Consider the following 17,284-nt stretch of genomic DNA (forward strand, 5'->3'; position numbering starts at 1 on the left):
CAATGTATTAGTTAAAATTATTATCAACGAATGAGGAGTGTATTCATAATATCTGACGAATATCAATAACCATGCACAACAATATATACTACCAATAAATATTTTTTCATTATCGTCTAAGATAAAAATGTTGTAATAAGAAATTTTCGGATTTCATAACATAAGAAATTTTATTTGTTATATGGCTGGAGGCAACTGACAGGAACATTTGGAACTGAGTTTCCTGCTAGTGGGAACTTGTAGGCAAAGTGTATCTAAAATCTTGAGGAAGACGATGCTCCTCGTGATATTAGAATGGGAGCCATCCAGAGATCACAGTAATCTAGCATTCGGGTCACGACTAACCTTCTATAAGACAGATGATTTTCAACTGATTTATCACTGAACAAATTAAATAATGCTATATCCTTAGTGCTTATCGTATTGTATTAAAGAGTACTGAAATGATGAGAACGCAGATACGCCTAGCTGTCAAGCAGTAAACTGGCACAAAAGCTAGCTTCAGGACTTCCTCTTGATTTTCTTCAACAGGTTAAAATCAAAACATAATCTACAGGCGAAATCAGACGAATTAGATTAGAAGGGGAAGTCACAATGTAAATTGATCAATGGAATACAATCACTGATGATCACTAGATAAACATCAATCAATACTCCATGTCCGATCAATATAAAATTGTGTTGTCTAACCAATATTACTTGAGATAACGTTACAGTGTGCTTCTACTTTGATCCCCTTTAACAATTCTACTTCACATACACACTGTTCGCTAATAACAACGATAATACAAAACAAATTTATCTTAATTATTGAACTTTTCTTGCTTAAATAAGAGATGACATAGGAAAAAAAGAAAGATAAAGAGAGCATCAAAAGTGTTTTTAAAAATTTCATTGTATCATGATTATTGTTATTATTATCATGAACGAAATTGCATTGGCTTTATTTTGTATGGGCCAGAAATATCATAGGAATTAAACAAAATAGAGTGATGAGAAAAATACAAACAAAACAGTGATACACAAGAGAGAAATCAACACAAATAATAAACACATGTCATAGCAATCACAAATGACAGATCAAGAAAATGATAGTAATAATAATTTTCTGATATATTTCAGGGGGAATGGAGAGGGGGCAAAAAAACTAACAAAATAATTATTAAAACAATAAGTCTATCAAAATAATCATGATTTCCTAACTCAATCAATACATGAATAAAAGATAAAATAATGATATTGATCGTTGTATAATCTCAGTGATGGATAATAAACACAAACAAGTGTATGTGTATGAAGGGTGGGATGGGACTAGGCAATAAAGTTTCCTAACAAAAATATAAAAAAAAACTGTTTGCAAAATAATAAGCCAAAGAAAGAAAGCATGAAAGACAAAACCAGAAACAAAAACAGTAAAAAGAATGAGAACCAAATAAAAGTGCCAACGGTACTTCATAGTAACACGCACACATACAGACAGTGATACAAGCAAGCATACAAACACATTTAGTAGATAACATAGTAATTATCATTATCAACGCTTTTTCGATTTGGTTCAATAGATCAATGCACTATTATTAGTGAAATTGTCAAATGTATACGACTGTTGATGGTGATGATGTAATAACAATGGTTGAGACTGTTGCTGTTGTTGTTGTTGATAATCAAGATGATATTGACTATTTTGATGATAATATTGTGGATCAAGACTTAATAATTCATAATTGTTATAACATTGAAATCTATTAGAATTTTGAAACATATAATTTTTACCGTAATCAATGAAATCATCATCATCCTCATCATTATAATTATCGTTATCAATATGATTATCCGTATAATCATATACATGTTTATCGAAGTGATATTGATCATTATTAATTGTAGAAAAATAACGATTATTTATGAAATTTTTGAATTGTAATCCATTTATCATATGATTGAATGGTTCATTTGAATGATTGACATTATAAGAGATCGGATTGAATTCATTTGTATCTTTATTGTTAATTGGTGGATATAAACGAGCTGATATGGAGAAAATACAAAATTAAGAAGGGGAAACAAAAACAATTATATTTTCATGTGAATACGAAATAACACTATTTTTCTTCTACGATCGAATGATTTCCATAAACAAACACTGAGTGATTGGGATGTTCACTTATATAACTGATTTAGGATGATTTAAATGTGGTAAGGCAAGGTAATAAACTCTTTTGAATGGATTGTCCGAGTCTCGCTTTCGCCAATTTCATGAACTCAGAAGTGAATGGTCGAAATCATATTTAACACTGTTGTAGCTTATACTCAACCAATTATTAAGCAACGAGTTCATGATGATGATATTTGTTGAGGCTTTATACAAACTGCTTACTAGTTAATTACGTCATTGTTATTAAAGATTACTAATTCGCTGGTATGTTGTTCCACCTGTTCGTCAAATTTGTTGACCACGATCTCAACACCATAAATTTCTCTAGTTTCAACCTTATGATCTACTTTTTACAAAGTCTCTAGATAATATTCCTTGAAATGAAAGAAAAAACACAACTGATCTGAAACAATTTGTAGAAAGATCAGATACTTTTTTAATTTTTAAAGGTTGTCGAATGAATCCTCAAATAGGCTAACATGAAAACGTTTGAGATGGCTATCTTATTTTAATTTTTCAAAGATGGTTCAGTTTATTGTCAGTTTGTAATGAAGACTATGTTGAACGATATAGTAGTTAATCCTTACTTGTTAATTTAAATATGTCAAGTGTGATCAGCCATCGGGTAGATAACTCAGTAACTATGCAAACGTTAGTGGATTTCAGTTAAAGACATATTGTGTATTTCTTAGTGTTAGTACCTGGCTCTTTAAACTGATAGACGTGAAAAACAAAATCACAATCGTGTGGTTGAAAGTTTATTATTTACAGTAATTTCTAACTAACAACAGCGGAAAATCTGTATTTTATAAACTTATAATCTAAAAAGCTACTTGCATAAAAGAAAATTAATCTGAAGTAGTTTGACTGTTATTCAAAGAAAAGAGTAATGGAACAAATAAAAATATATAAATAATATTAAATAATAACATCATATATCGATATACTCACGCTTTTTATGAGGAATAAGATACATATCGTCGAATTCTGTATGGACAACATCATTAATTACTGGACAAATATGAGCCTGTGGAAGAAATGTTGGCCTGTAACCCTTTGCCGAATAATCAAAAATATTCACCGAAGTATTACTTGATTCGATATGTGGCTTTTGGACAAAACGATGTGAATTTGAGTTATTGAAACGGCGGCTATGACAATTTGCGTACGGATGATAATGACTGTGATCTGAAAATTTAGACATTTTTATATTATTGAGTAGATTGTCGTTAGATGGATCCCTCTGATATTCACATTGCTCAGAAGAACTGAACAGTTTATTGGGTAAAATTTGTTTGAATGCCTAAAGTAATTTAACGAGAATTTTAGTTGGAATTATTGTTGTTAGAAATGTGAAAAAGAAATTTCTAATACAAAATGAGTAAAACAAAAAACTGGAGGAACTTTCTAAAGGAAAATAGAGGTTTTAATAAATAATTTATTTAGACATTCAGTTTATGAAATCCTGAATTCACAAAAAAAAATTACAAACGAAAAGGATCTACTTTGGCAAAGCTAATCTTTGAACTTTTGGAGTTTCGTTGACAAATGTTTCAAAATGTAATACAAGCTCCACGCCATTTTCATGAACATACATTCAGATAAATGGAAAGTAGTACGATATATGTGTATGATATTTAGTATTGTTTAGGTTGTAGTATATTATATATTTTTTAATAAGTATAAAAGTCTAATTCCATTAGCTGTTATCATTAGTAGTACCAACATACATTTCTGTTGTACTAAGGAGGGTTATCTGTGTACGAATCACACTACCACTGATAAGTTATCGAGTAGTGGTGATGATGAATACAAGCATTTCACTATAGTGTGTTGTAGAGATTGTTGACTTTGAAGTTTCATATTACGGACTGATTCTGGTTAAACAATCACTGGAAGTAAGAAAACACTAAACAGCCATTTTGTCCTAGTATGAGGGTCCTCAGTAGTGTTCATCCACTATTCTGCCGTGGGTTAAACCCAGCTCTTTCATGCACTGGTTAGCTGCACAATGTGACGAGTTAATTGAAGTTGAACATGTGGACTGTTGGATCCCAGTTCAATGGTTTAAAGCTCATTGACTTGCCAAGAGACTTGAGTGTCCTGAGGTTGGTGGTAAATGAAACTGAGAAGTCCTATGCTCAGACGAAACTGTCCAGTACATCATGGTTTCCTGTGGTTATTTAACTAAGAACATTCTGTGATATAAACAATAAAATTGGGAATATTTGGCAAGTTGACAAAATAGCATAAAAGAAAAGATTTTCTTGAAACATCTTCATGAAAAAATCTATGAAGGATTCCAGTTATGCAGTAATAAATGCTATCAATAATTTACAGAATCTAGATAAGTAAAAGGAGAATAAAGCAAAGAGCTTTATAGTTATGTTTTATATTAAGAAGAAAAGTATCTCAGAATCATTATTATATATTAGATAATAATTATATTGACCAATATTTTTATTGCATGTTAACCATCCCGACCATTGCTGCTATTTTGGCGTAGTGGTCAAGCCTGCCTATCGTAATGAACCAATCGGACTATCCTGACTGGAACGATCGTTCCTCAAGGTCGTACCACGTCAGGTCGGTTGAAGAGCGGTAAGACGAAAAGCAGCAAACCCAAGGTCTGAGGGCGAAGTCATACTGCTGACTGTACAGAGGTGTGGCCGCAGTAAGGTCTTTCCTTCAGACAACAAGCATAACGGCGGTGCTGTCGTCCCACAAAGGAAGGGCGGAGTTAGGAAAGGTTGATCTTAAAAATGCACACCTTCACTTATCCCACAGATTTCCGTCTCCGGCGGTCAGGTCCCGAAAATTGTGAAGCTAACACGAAAACTATTCGCGAAAAGTTCGTGTGTGACAGGCCTCAAGCAGTTGTCCCTTGGACACTGCGGTCAAGCTCTCAGGTCGCTAAGACCACCATTAACCCAATTTACTTTGCAGGTACTTGTAGAAGAACCCTTCCACGGTGTAGGCAACTGAGAAGTGATAACTGCCCTCATACCTCTAATACTGTAATCATAATCAATCTCCCTCTTCAATTCCCATTATTCCTCCTATGTCGACTTTCAACTCTAAACATCTTCTTTTGACTTCCTCAAGTGTCACCATGGCCAACGATCCTAGTACACAAAACACTGTCCCAGGTCAACTGAAACCTTGCTTCGAACTACACATTGGAGCCTTCAAAGTGGGTATCCTGTGTCAAATCGGCCAGCAAGTCTCCTTGACTAAAACCCTAGAATTTCATACCGCTGATGTATGTTGTGTCTCCGAAACACACATACAGGATCCTAGTGTGGTCACTCACTTGACCTTATCTCGCCAAAACGGAGAGCCGACAAGATACACCCTCCGGTTACCTGGCGACCCGATAGCCAGTTCTCGTGGACTGGCAGGTGTAGGCACAGCACTAAGTACGAGGGCAGAACAAACATTACTAGGATGGATCCCTGTTAACATTCGCCTATGTGCTGTTCGGATAAACGGCTACGTAGGAATAAAGACACACGTCGTTGCCTTTTCGTCGTTTCTACCTACACTCCCACTAACTGCAGCCCAGATCAAGTGAAAAATGAATTCAACAGAAGGCTTTCTGAACTTCTTCAAAAAGCTCAACACTCAGACATAGTGCCTGTAGCAGGGGACTTTAGTGTCCAAGTAGGTAGCTTAAACCAAACAGAAAGACATTTAGACGGGTATTTTAGTATTACGGCTCATCGAACAGATAATGGTGACCGTCTGTTGCAACTGTGCTCAGACAAACGTTTATTTTTAGCAAACACTTAATTTGAGCATAAGGAGAGACATCGTCTAACATGGCGATCCCCTGTACAAAACTAACGATGGAATCAAATAGACCATATTGCCATCAGTCATTGTTGGAGAGGCTCGATAGAAGACTGTTGCTCGTTCTGGAATACATATTTAGACTTGGATCATGCTCTAATACGAGCACGCATTTGCTTGCGCCTCACTGGACACATAAAAACACATTAAGACCCATTAGAGTTGAAGTCAGTGACGAGAAAGCCATAAGTAGATTCCAGGAACAATTAAAGTTACACTTAAGCAATTCTGAAAACGAAGCTGACCCATATGTTGTTTAGGAAGATATACGAACGGCTGTGGATACAGCAGCGACACCTATTAGTGAAAAACCAATGGGATTCTACAAAGTCTATTGCACAGATGGATTCTCGTAAACTCACCCCATCAGGCTCTGAACACGATAACGAACGAAAGCAAATCAGATCTAGGTTAACCAAAAGTATAAGGAACGATTGTGAATAGTGGTGGGCAACGAAAGCAAAAGAGGTGGAAAAGGCAGCGGCTTTAGGCAACACCAGACAGCTTTCCAGACTTACAAAAGGATCTGGAATTAAGAAGACAAGTGTGAGACGACATCAGAAAAAGATGACCCTTATCTGCTCTCAGTCCAGACATTTAGAACGATGAGCGGAACACTTTGAAGAGCAATTCAGATGGCCCTCAGCTACCCACTATTCTGAAACAGCCTGAATGGAACATTAAAAAAGCCTTCTGACTCTAATTGGAGTTCGAAGCTGTAGATAATCTGAGACGAGGAAGAGCAGTTGGTCCAGATGCCTTTAGGGATGGTTGTCCAGGTTTAACGATTAGGTTGAATAATATTTTAGCTAAAACCCGGGAACTGAACGTAATCCCATCTGACTGGTCGCAATCATTAATTGTCCCAATATATAAGGAGGGGTCAAAATCATCCAGCGATAACCATAGAAGAATTAGTTTGACTAAAAGCATCTAAAATACTAGCATCAATAATTATCGAGCGCCTTACAAAGACACTTGAACTGCAAACACGAGAAAATCATGCTGATTTCAGACCTGTTCGTGGATGCATTGACCACATAATTACCGTTCGTTAGGTTCTAGAACACAGGCACGCTTATCGGTGCTTAACAATGATAGTTTTTTTTTAACTTAAAAGCAGCACTTAACTCTGTAGACCGAGAGGTTCTGTGGTATTGTTCATGATTGCATGGTGTACCTCAGAAGTACATAAACCTTATGAAGGCTCTTTACTCGAACACTACGAGTCCAGTCAAAGTTAATGGCGAACTGTCATCTGATTTCGCGACCTCAATTGGTGTCTGGCAAGACAGTCCATTACCTTCGCTTTTGTTCAATTCCATCATAAACCTACGGCTGGAATTAACGTTCTCGTCGACTGAATATTCGAGAATTGATATCCCCCTCAAAATGTGAATTTTTGCTTCAGGAATGGCCTGCATCAACACCTGAACTAACGATAGGGAGTGAAGTAGTCGAATGAGTCGACAACTTCACTTATCTTTGATGTCCGACCAGTTCTAATGGGTTGATGCCTGACGAAATCTCAGCAAGTATTCAAAAATCTCGTTTACCTTTTGTCAACTTACGTCACCTATGGCTAAGGCAAGATATCCGTCTATCAATTACAGGACGAGTACACTCTGCGGCAGTTCGTTCTGTTCTACTTCACGGCTGTAAAAAATGACCATTAAGAGTAGAAGATACTCGTAAGCCATTAGTATTCGACAACAGATGTCTTAGAAATATTGCTCGCATCTGCTGGGATCACCTGGTAAGTAATAGTGAGGTTAGACACAGAGTATTAGGAAATGATGGTAAACCAGTTGATGAGGTTGCGAACCTTCGTCGACTGAGATGGTCGGGCCACGTGTTACGCATGCGTGAACACCGATTATCATGACGCACAATGCTGACTACTGTTGGGGATGGTTAAAAGAAAGTTAGGGGCAGTTAAACCAAATCGTGGCATCAGTCCTTGGAGTCACTAACTTCTGGTCTGTGCCATATTAGTAGATGCAGACTACTTGGTTGGCGTCCGAGCCACTATCGTAACCAATGGTTGGAGATCATGGGTTACGTGGCTGAGAATCGATCACAATGGCGTCGGTGTATACACTAATTGTCTGTCCTTAAACGGTGAAATTAAAGTTGCTTCATACCTTTCTTTCTATGAACTTATTCTTTCTTCCTGCTTTATATCCTTGTACACAATCTTTCTTTTATATATTACTAGCATTGAAGTAACTTTTTCTATAAATTTGTTTTTCATCTTGTTGTGCTGATGTGGTGTGGCAACTTGTACCGAAGCATATATGTGCCTGGTCCTACGTTGTAGCTGACTGACTATAATAACTATGAGTAATACAAATGAAAGTGAAGTTAAGTGTGGTATAGTGTTATTAGATGATTTTTAATTACTGAAGAAACAGGTTCAAGCTAATTACCACTTGAATTAACCCGAAAGAGTAGTGACCATACAGTAAGATTTTGTATAGAAAAATCATTGTATAATTAAAGTCACTCTGTAAAATAAAAACTTTTAATTCCCAATAAACACTAATATATGTTTATTGGGTAAAAAACGTTTACATGTTCAGACATAGGCTACTCACTATTTATTCCCTAAAGTGCTACAAATCAAAAAAAAAGTACTATCGTTAATAAACAAGCAGCTAATAACCACTGTATTATTTTAAATAATGTAAGTTAAATTGATAAGTTATTGAATTGATTAAATGAATCAGATAACATATTTTTGTTTTTATCTTCTAATACCATTGCATTTATAATGATAAAATGTCGATTTCAATGTATATAGAACTATATTCAAATACTTTAAGTCTTAGAAAGTAATGAGGATATATTAAAAATGATATGTATTTTCTTATTGTTTCTATTCAAGAGTGGAAGTGATCAGTCTCTATTGAAATATGTACACCCTTAGTGGATTGCCTAGATATCGCCACTCAATTACAAGTTCTGGTAAAGTTAGATTGCGGTTAGTTTTGGGATCCGTAAGGAGTATTTCTCTCTGTGTGTGAATTGTCAGTTAAATGTACCTAGGTTTGGATTGACGTTCACACTGAGACTCGAGATCAGTACTTTTCATTTCAAATGCCAACGTATCATCCACTATTAAGCTACTGAGTTCACATAACTGATCTGTTTGAAATGTATGAATAACAACAAAAATAAAACACGAAGTCTTACACATAAATTCGCATTCACTATCTTCGACTATGTTTTATACAAAACAAAACGACAACCATACGCCAGTGACAAAAAAAGCATTTTTGTCCTATAAACCTTGAATATTATTAAAATGTAAGTATGTGAATATAATGTATATTTGTATGACAGGTCAATTGCTCTGAGTATATTACTCAAAAAGGTCTGAAATGAATATGCGATTGAGAAATATAAATGAGTTTATATACCAGATTGATGTATACTGACTGTATAGACTTCGAAACTTGAATCTTAAAGATATGTTGAACATGAATTGTGCAAATATCATAGAATAATGAATAAACTTACTTGACTTGTTGACTGTGATCCCACATTACAACTAACTACAGGATTCATTCTAGAATCAGTTGTATTTGTTGAACATGAATTACCAAACTTATTATAAATTACATCCTGAAGTAAAGACGAACTATGGGTACACAATTTAGTCGTTGAACAAGATAAATTTGTAATATTTTTCTTCATTGAATCAGAACTAGTATTATTAAGATTAGTGACAACAGAATGTTTAGAATGATCGAACAAATGATGTTCATCTGATTTCGTTTTCAGTCCGACAGTACTTAAAGTGAAAACTTCTTGATCATTTGTAATACGTATGTCCTTTTCTCTTGATGTAGTAGCATAACTTTGAAAATGTTGAGAGGGAGATAAAGAAATGGATGAATTAAATGATAGTCCAGACGATATTTCCTTTGCATTAGATGGTGAAGATGATGGAATCAATGCATCCAATTGATTTGGTTCATCTAATGGGAATAAAGGATAGCCTAAACAAAATATAATAGCGAACAAATAGTCTATTAGAATTCTACATTTTCTAGAAAAAAAATATTGAAGCAGCTAGAACTTAAGAATCCGATTGAAATCACAAATAAGAGCGGGAACAATATCGAATATTTCTTTAGATTCAACAGTTTTCTTATTTATGTAAGTCTGAAATGAAATCTATCGTTAAACATCAATTACAGTCTATGCATCTATGTGATCATGTCAATACTTACGCCTGTTACCCCCAATGGAGCATAGGCGACCGAACAGCATTCTCCAACACACTGTGCCCTCGGCCTTCCTATCTAATTCCATCCAATTGTTGTTCATTCTTCTCATGTCTGTCTCCATTTCTCAACGTAATGTGTTCTTTGGTCTTCCTCTCCTCCTTTGACCTTGAAGGTCCCTTGTGAGGGCTTGCCTTGTGACACAGTTGGGTGCTTTCCTCAATGTGTGTCCTATCCACTTCCGTCGCTTCTTCTTGATTTCTTCCTCTAGTGGCATCTGGTTTGTTCTCCCCACAGTAGGTTGTTGCTGATAGTGTCTGATCAACGGATCCGAAGTATTTTACGTAGAAAGCTGTTAATAAACACCTGTATCTTCTGGATGATGGCTTTTGTAGTTCGCCAAGTTTCCGCTCCATACGGTAAAAGATTTGACATTTGTATTGAAAACTCTGACTTTGGTGTTGGTTGACAGTTGTTTTGAGTTCCAGATGTTCTTCAGTTGTATATATGCTGTTCTTGCTCTGCCAATCCGCGCCTTCACATCTGTATCAGATTCACCGTGTTCATCAATGATGCTGCCCAGATATGTAAAGGTTTTTACATCTTCCAAAGCTTCTCCGTCAAGTGTGATTCGATTGGTGCATGCTGTGTTGTATCGAAGAATCTTGCTGTCCATTGTATCCCATGCTTCTCCTCAATGAAGTTGATGTAGAGTGATGAATTTCATTCAATTGATTGTTCTACAATGATCTTTTTAACAATACCCTGTTGAAGACTTTTCCTGATATTGAGAAAAGAATGATGCCTCTGTAATTCTCACACTTAATGAGATCGCTTTTCTGTTGAATCTTGATCAAGTATCCATTTTCCCTGTCTGTTGGCACCTTTTCTTCATTCCAAATCTTGCTGAAGAGAATGTTAAGTATCTTTGCAGATACTCCCACGTCTTCTTTCAGTGCTTCTGCTGGAATATTGTCTGATCTCGCTGCTTTGCCACTCTTGATTTGCCTGATAGCTATGCTGATTTCTTCAATTGTTGGTGGGCCAACATTGATTGGGAGGTCCGTGGATACTGCTTCGATGTTGGGTGGGTTCAGTTGGACTGTGATCTAGTCAATGGTGTAAGGAAAAAACTACCAACCTATTTCTAGGACAATAAACTTTTTTTCCTGAATATCGAAGTACAGAAATGAGCTTTCGGAGAATAGAAAAACTAGTGATTTTATTATCAAAGTTAAAGTTGATAACTTTAAATGTAGATGTTAACACTTTAAACCTACAAACAGACCCTTATACCATTGTTGTGTTTGTAAATAACTGCTTACACAAGATTGATGCCATAAATTATGCTTCGTATAACATATCTAGACACAAATGATTGATTTGAAACAGATTAGTACATTTTCTTATATTTGAGATGAATGGTATTTGTGTATACTAATTAGTATATAGTATTTCGAACCTACAGGAAAGAGAAGGTCATAGTAATCATGGTCAGACGACCATGTGTTTACTACGGGTGTTATTTATACTTAACATACACAAAGGTGTGATTAGAAAACAAAGAATGTGAAAATGTAGTATTGAAGTTTACCATTTCACCACATATCGCTAGTGAGTGACTTTAAAATGGAAGTTGACATAGAGGTGGTTAAATTATTAGACTCTGGCAATCACTGATTTAATATACGGTTCATGTCGCTTTATACCAGTTACTTTGATTGGCTTAGCTTGATGAATAATAAAAAATCGATTAGACAGGATGAAACACAACTAACAAGGTAGAAAAAAAAATCATTGTACAGACTCGTGCCTGTCTCTTTTGTAAGAAGAAAAAAGAGGAAATAAATAGGAGTTAATTTTTTTTTCAATTAAGTCATCCATTAGGCGTTTGGGTATGTATGAACTATTGAAACTACCTGGTTGCCTAAACCGAAGGTGGAGCGGAATTCGAAGCTAAAGTTTTGTGGGTGAAAATTGAACGCCTAAACCACTAGGCCACTGCTCTATTCTAGTAGGATATGAAAAAAGAACATATGTAGTGTTATGCAATAACTTTTAATACTTCTGTTGTGAACTAGTAAAAACACAAATTTTAGAACAGATTTTTCTAGAAATATAGTAAAAACGGTAAATTTTGTATGAAAGCAGTTGACTAACCTTGAACATAAGATGATGCTGGAACCGAGATGTATTGTGATTCATATGAATCGGATACAAAATTAGTAGTTCCATACTCGCATTTCATTTGATTACTGTTATTATCAGGCTTTGTCACGAGGTCTTGTTGACCAGTTAGTGTTGTTTTTAATAATTGAGATGTATATATTGATGAATCAGACGTAGAATCATTATATCCATGTAAATGTTCATAGTTAATTAGTTCGGATTGAGGTTGCTTGACAACATTGAGACGATTGGATGTCTCTTTTTCAATAGTGAATGAACTTTCCGATAAATCATTGCAATGATAGAAACTGTTCAAAAGATAAATAAATAAACATCAAAAAGAAGGAAATTGATAATATGAAATATGAGAGAGGGAAGTAATTTGTTCACTATGATATCAAAATGATAATTTACGAATAAGTAAATAGTTGAAAACAATTAAAATCTGAACGTATGTTCAGTGGTTAAGTTGTGACTGAGCTGTTAAAATATATTTCACATTCACTGTAGTTGTAATATACTCAAGGATAATGTAACTTTGCACCACAGATCATATATAAAATGAATTCAATCTAAATTTTATTGTACACTTTAACCTGAATTTTGTTCTGATATGTTTACTCAGTTTGAGCTGAATGTGTACGCGGTTTGCTCAACTATATACTAATATATGACGTTCTGTTCATTATCTTACGAGAAAGTATTATCATTTCGTTGCATTTATGAACTCTTTATGACAATGTATATTTGTGTGGATTAATATAATCAGTTATGAATTGAACAATACTGTTAAACCGTGTGAGAAGAAGAATACTATAGTACAATTACTACTGTGGTAGGAACAAAGCACTGATAGAAGGAATGTTTATTTAGTGAAACTATTCCTTATATCCTCAAAATTACAGAATGTTTATGCAATTTGTACACCTAGTCTTCAGTTATCCATTTGCATTTTGTTGTATGTTTTATAATCCAAACTGATTCTAAACTGACTTCTCTCATGATCTACAAAGTATTCTGCATACGCTGTTCTTTTAAGCCTCCTTAAAGTCTTTTCTTTAGGTTTCGACTGTAGTAACTTCCACGTGATGTCCCGCTACATAATATTTATAAAGTTATCTTATGAGTTGAATTCACCACATTATTACTACCATTAGTTCATATATTTACTATAAAGCCTAAAGTAAACATGAAATAGTTTTTAATGAAAATTATGTAAATTTTAATTTATTACAAATTGATCAAGATATAATCTAAGGAATTCAGACCACATAGTGTTTATGCCAACTAATTTCAATTATATTAGATTAACAATAACATACAAAAAGTTGACTGATTTTTATAATAAGTAGTTAGACAAAATCTTATTCACATATTGTATCGTTAAATTAGGTTACATAAATGAAATAGAATAGAAAAATCAATATAAAAAATTAGAAATTCTGAATCATAAAATCTAATTAAGGAATTAAAGTATTTATATAATTTAATGTATAAAATAGAATTCGTTTTATTATTGTTCAAAAAAATTTTTTTTCTGTTTTTTTTTTAAAGGAACCGGATATCAACAAGAGAATATTTAGATTGACCAATGAATAATGATAATACTTAAATATGAATTTTAGAGAGTTGAAGAAGAATTAATTGAGTAAATCTATCATGGATATAATAATTTCATTGTTGTTTATCAGCAAAAAAAAACACACACACAAATCAATAAATAATTCGAAATAAAATATACTCGAACTTTTCTATTACATAGTAACAAAAACTAGAAATCATATAAATAACATGAATCTATTATAATTTATTAATTTAATTGAAGAAATTCTTTCAACTTTATTCATATTTGTAGAAGAAGAAATATTTTATTCTTTTTGAAAATAATACAATATACAATGAAAAGAATGAATGTATTCCAGGTGAAAAATAGTCTATGATTGTGACTAGAACGAATAAAACAAACAAACAAATAAACTAATGGTCTTATCCGAAAAAATAAAGTCACACGTTATCATTTAATAGAAAATAATTATAATTATATATGAATAACTAAATATGAACTAATAAGAAATAACATTGACTTTTATTTTCCTCTGGTTTCTATGTCACTTGCTCTCTCTCTCTCTCTCTCTTGTCTAGAATAGGGTGTGTTCTATGTTTTCTTTAAAATACCATATTTTAATTAGTTACCAAAGTGAGTAGAAATAAAGAGAAAAAAATGTAGAAAATCATCAAACATGTCACCTGTTTAATTTATATTAGATAGAACTATAATGAATTAATGAAAACTATATACAAGTAAAGGTTGAAGTATTATGAAAAAAATAGGAAAAGAAAATGAATTGTATGTGAAAAATGTCACGCTATAAATGATAAATACATAGTGAATAATTTTTTTTTAATATTTCTGTTTAACATGTGGAAAAATAAAATAAAACCTTAGTGAAATAAACAACATCGTGGATGCACACTGCTGAAGAGTCCCACAATAGGACGAAACAGCCGTCCAGTGCTTCCAGGTTTTCCATAGTGGTCTAGCTTCAATTGACTCATGATTTCAACTGTTGAAATTACTACAATCTCTACAAAACCCCTTCTGATGTTTAAAGTATTTGAACATTTCGTGAAATTCTTTATTCAATATATATTAGAATATTAAATGTTGAAGAATTTCTGGTTAAGTAATTTATTATTTTTTTAATTAAGGAATAAATACAGTTGTATATCGATGACGAAACTAAACAAAAATTGCTTAATTAGTCATACTTGCTTTGATGGTGATATTATATGAATTCTCGAGTTGAGATTAAAAGATTAAGATCTCTGTAACATTGAAGAATAAGAGACGAACAATCTCAAATACTGGAACAAGCGATACAGGTTATCAAAGATTCATGTTAGAAAAAAAAATACTAAGGTTGGTGTATTAAAAAAAACCACATTAAGCGGTGTATGAAGCATTTAGACCCTCAGAATGATTTTAAATCGAAGATAGGGCCACTATGCAGATTACTTTTTTGGCAATAAAAACATACTTATAAACAAGTTATTAACAGGAAATCAGAATGACTAAGTGTCAGAAATGAATAGAGGACGTCAGTAAATCAGTCACAACGTAGAACCTACACGTATGTATATCGGTTCAAGTTTCCATATCCTATTAGCACAGATGTCAGTCTGTAGGTCTAATTATTGGGTATTGCATGATGTGGCAAGTTAAGCTAATGAATTATTAGTGTATTTAAGATTCTCATTAGGACATCCCAAAGCATAAATTGACCGAAATATTTCGTCTTAATTATGTTACAACTCTCGGGTTTCTACGTCTACATGAATGGGACGTTAATTTACCTTAGACGAATATCTACACTAGATTCCCTCCCAATGTCTATTCTACAGGACTTCAACACAACTCAGATTAAGAACACGTGATTAGCCTGACCAGAACGTAAGTATATTTCCACACAATAATAATGATTATATATATATATATATATATATATATATATATATATATATATTACTTTGAGAAAAATTATACTGACAATTTCATCTACACAAACAGATTAAAGGGATATCAACAAATATCTTTAAAAAAAACAATATGTACCATTTGATCACATGGAGGTGATAGATATTCATTCATTCCACAGATGGTTTACACAAAGTAAACATATTATTACTGTACACATATTGTAGCATCAATCTACGTGATTATACCAGTTAATAAATTTAATTCTTACCGTTCAACGTTTAACAACATGTTATAAAACCATGTAAGACCCAATAAAATTCTATTGACTATAAGATCTATGGAAACTATGAAGTGTATAACATTTCTAATGAAAGTGGACATAAACTAGAGGAAATAGCTACTAATCTATTATTTATTTACTTATTTATTTGAACACATAAATATGGGTACAAGAGGGCACCAGATACATATGAGCCACACAAATCTCTTTTGATTTATGTGAGGTCTTTGATACTGTCCAGGTGCCCAAACCGAAGCTGATACAACAGATTCACTACGAGAGAAGTGGTTTTTTATGACTGAATGGAATTATTCCCAGTATTTTCCACGTATTTTATAATTAACGTCTTTCATATTTCCCGATAAACAGAATTTCACATTAATAACCAAGAGATAGTGGATTCACGATAACAACATTAAAATATCATCGTAAAGATCAAGTTTCACTTAGTTAATTGTTAAACTTTCAATCATACATAGATTTCTGATCTAAAATTAAACATTTGATACAATAAATTCATGTAAACATATGTAAACCATCATACGGTTAGTAATGAATAATAACTTACTGCGATAATTGATGACAACAGATCAATATTTCTGAAGATGTACATTTATCAAAAGAATTCAATTCATCAAAATTTCCTAATTGAGATGATGAAAAATTTTTGTCCATTTTTGTCATATAATTTTCATTAAAATTCATATAATAATCTGATATTTCATTGATTGGATATTGATAATTATTTGATCGATTATTTGTAAATATTGACGGTGAGTTTGACAAACGATAATATGATTGTTTACAATAAAAAATTAACATACGAGCCCAACAATATTTCCCACATTTTAATCGTAATCGATAAAATGAAGTGACCACCGGTTGATTTTCATTGACTAAAATTATTTCGATTTTTTTTGGAAAAAAGAGAAACAATGAAAATAAATGATTTAAAAAGAACATCTATAGCGAAGAAATGACAAATCATACAAAACAACGGAGTAATTGGTTGTTGAACATTAAGTAAACAAAAAAACTACACATTGTTTTGAATTCTTTTATTGATTAGACCATTTTCATTGGAATTTCGTCGTTATTTTATTCTCCTTTATAAGTGA

The 17,284-nt window shown here is 33.2% G+C and overlaps 1 protein-coding gene across 2 annotated transcripts in view; it reads right to left on the minus strand.

Moving 5' to 3' along the window:
- Positions 1 to 720: 720 nt before the first annotated feature.
- The window catches only part of AARS2_3 (alanyl-tRNA synthetase), a gene marked incomplete at its 5' end in the record, with an annotated part of 46,104 nt that continues 29,540 nt past the window's right edge, over positions 721 to 17,284 (minus strand). Inside the window, 5 exons of one of the 2 annotated variants that reach the window (XM_051211913.1) lie at positions 721 to 2,028; positions 3,107 to 3,458; positions 9,530 to 10,011; positions 12,400 to 12,716; positions 16,735 to 17,062. In XM_051211913.1, coding sequence (XP_051072036.1) covers positions 1,556 to 2,028; positions 3,107 to 3,458; positions 9,530 to 10,011; positions 12,400 to 12,716; positions 16,735 to 17,062 — 1,952 coding nt within the window. The remainder of the gene's footprint in view (positions 2,029 to 3,106; positions 3,459 to 9,529; positions 10,012 to 12,399; positions 12,717 to 16,734; positions 17,063 to 17,284) is intronic. The other variant, XM_051211914.1, reaches the window with a different exon arrangement.

The sequence above is a fragment of the Schistosoma haematobium genome, chromosome ZW (genome assembly GCF_000699445.3).
Source record: "Schistosoma haematobium chromosome ZW, whole genome shotgun sequence".
Classification (NCBI taxonomy): Eukaryota; Metazoa; Platyhelminthes; class Trematoda; order Strigeidida; family Schistosomatidae; genus Schistosoma; species Schistosoma haematobium.